General features: G+C 43.9%; 1 protein-coding gene across 1 annotated transcript; it reads right to left on the bottom strand.

Moving 5' to 3' along the window:
• Nucleotides 1–17: 17 nt before the first annotated feature.
• LOC112111804 (SRR1-like protein) lies at nucleotides 18–1,370 on the bottom strand. Its single transcript, XM_026661425.2, has 3 exons — nucleotides 1,007–1,370; nucleotides 834–932; nucleotides 18–393 (listed from the first exon to the last, which is right to left on the bottom strand). Exons 1-3 carry the CDS (start codon nucleotides 1,208–1,210, stop codon nucleotides 238–240), a joined length of 459 nt encoding a protein of 152 aa, XP_026517210.1. The 5' UTR covers nucleotides 1,211–1,370; the 3' UTR covers nucleotides 18–237.
• Between the last annotated feature and the right edge of the window lie 699 nt (nucleotides 1,371–2,069).

The following is a 2,069-nucleotide window of genomic DNA, read 5'->3' as shown; positions in this document are numbered from 1 at the left end:
CATCTGAAAGGCCACAGACTTGGCAGCAAGTCAAAGCTTTGTTGATAGATTGAACCTTAAAACCTTAAAGTGCAGAAGACATTTGCGCTGATGATTAAGTTCTGCATGAAAAGACAGCTCCTCCAGTGTTTGTGAAGATATCACAGAAGCAGGTAAGCATAAAGGATTACTGCTGTAGTGAGAGTTAGTGAATGAAATTCTGCCTCAGATGTGAGGACATTAATCGTTTTTGGGTACCTACCTTTCCTCAATCCCTTTAAAACTGTTCCCAATAATGATCATTTTGGACAGCGCATCTACAGACCAGTTACTCCAGAGCAGATTGTTATACAAAGCTTTTCCACAGTGGATCATATAAAAGATGGTGAATTCATGAATGTGGTGTTTTCCCTCCTGCAGATAAACAGCATTCCTTAAGATTACTCAATCAGCTTCCCTGGTTCTGTAAGCACTAGGGCCCACTCAGTGGCACTCAAAGGCCATTTAAAAGTGCCCAACATTGTTTAAGCCCAGCAGATTTCTTGGCTGGCTGAACGTTCCAACCCATCGCCCAGGGAAAAGTTGATGCCATGGAAAACATGCCACTTTCACAGAAGTGCTACATAACTAAAATGTGACACTTAGACCCTCTGTCAGAACCATAAAAGGGCTACAGGAGAAACTTTCAATTGACCAGACTAGAATTAAGTGAAAGGCAAAAACCCTGCAATATGTCCACATCAAACGCACATGTAGGAAGGACTGCTTTGATTTCTCTGGAGTGCTCCTTTTTTCTGTTCATCGAATAAACATGTTACTTACGTTTTAGAGATCCCAGCCTTAATCCACCTTACCTCATTCTCCAGGACAACTGTTACACCGAGGTCATTCAGAACACTAATTTCCAATTCGGAAAATAAAGGATCAAAAATGTAGCACTGACTTTTGGGAATCTGCAAGAAAGAAAAAGTGTTAGAAGTTACAGGGCCAAGTATCCAGCTATTTAAACATAGGGTATAGTTCTTACCTGTAACTTCTCCAGTAACAGAAGCAAGAATGCTAGTTGGTAGCGAGAAATGACACAAGAGGAAAAGCTCCCAATGCCATAACATACACACCGCAGGTGACCGCTTTTGCAAGCTGACTCTCCTGAATGCGAACTGGGTTTCATAACTGACTGATGGGATGGTTCAAGTTGCAGGTTTTCAAATGAAGACAGGACTTCTGACATAGACCCTGGTGTTTTTTCCCCTTGCTCTAAGCATTTGCTGAGGGATTCTTGGATGGCTCCTGGAGAAAGTGAATGTCAGGCAGGCGTCAGAAATGCCGAAGTATGAGATGTGCTTATATACTTCCTGTTCTAATGTATATCTTTAAACCTCACATTTGCTGCTGAGGCAGCACACTCGGTTCCAGAAGGAAGCCCCACTCAATGCACTGCTGGGACCAGCCCAGTTCTCCCTGGTAGAAAGGATATTGATGTGATTCGCTGTCTCAGGGAGTAGGGCACAAAATAGATGGATGGGCAGCAAGTGGGGAAAACCTCTGTAATTTCCCAACCCAAAACAGTTTGAGTCAGTGGGTAAGTTAGCACAGCTCTGAACATCCCTGTAAGAGCGGCTGCAGAATAGAGCCACATGCAAGAACTTTAGAACAGAATATTTTGCAAATGGTGTATAACCCCATTGGGGGGCATTTATCATGCTTTTATTCCCTTAGACATGATTTTAAAGAGGTGGAGATGAGCAAAGGTGAACCTTATGCTTGTGATAAAGGTGATATCTCTTTGGCTTCTCAGATGTGTCCATGTTTTATTATTATGGGGCAGCCACCAACATGGTAGGTGCTTCACAGAAATGAGGCAAGTTACAGAACCTGGCCCGAAGAGCTTGTGGTCTAAATTCAGAAGTGACCCCACAGATGACAGAGTCAAACAAGAACTGCAGGGGAAAGGCACGGGCTCACTCATTCTTACATCTAGCCCTCAAGTGCAGTCATTTCAACTGGTCCTGCTTCAGACCCGTGTCACCAGCAGGACAATCACACACACTAGCCATCTCTCATTCTCCACGGGGCCACTCTGCCGGGAG

The sequence above is a fragment of the Terrapene carolina genome, unplaced genomic scaffold (genome assembly GCF_002925995.2).
Source record: "Terrapene carolina triunguis isolate 2854851 unplaced genomic scaffold, T_m_triunguis-2.0 Scaffold3340, whole genome shotgun sequence".
Classification (NCBI taxonomy): domain Eukaryota; kingdom Metazoa; phylum Chordata; order Testudines; family Emydidae; genus Terrapene; species Terrapene triunguis.
This window is presented reverse-complemented; position numbering and strand designations above follow the sequence as displayed.

Coding starts and splice junctions, on each gene's coding strand:
- LOC112111804 (XM_026661425.2), bottom strand. CDS start 1,210: ATGTCAGAAGTCCTGTCTTCATTTGAAAACCTGCAACTTGAACCATCC. Junction 933..1,006: donor TGTTACTGGAGAAGTTACAG/GTAAGAACTATA, acceptor TCTTTCTTGCAG/ATTCCCAAAAGTCAGTGCTA. Junction 394..833: donor CAGTTGTCCTGGAGAATGAG/GTAAGGTGGATT, acceptor GTTTATCTGCAG/GAGGGAAAACACCACATTCA.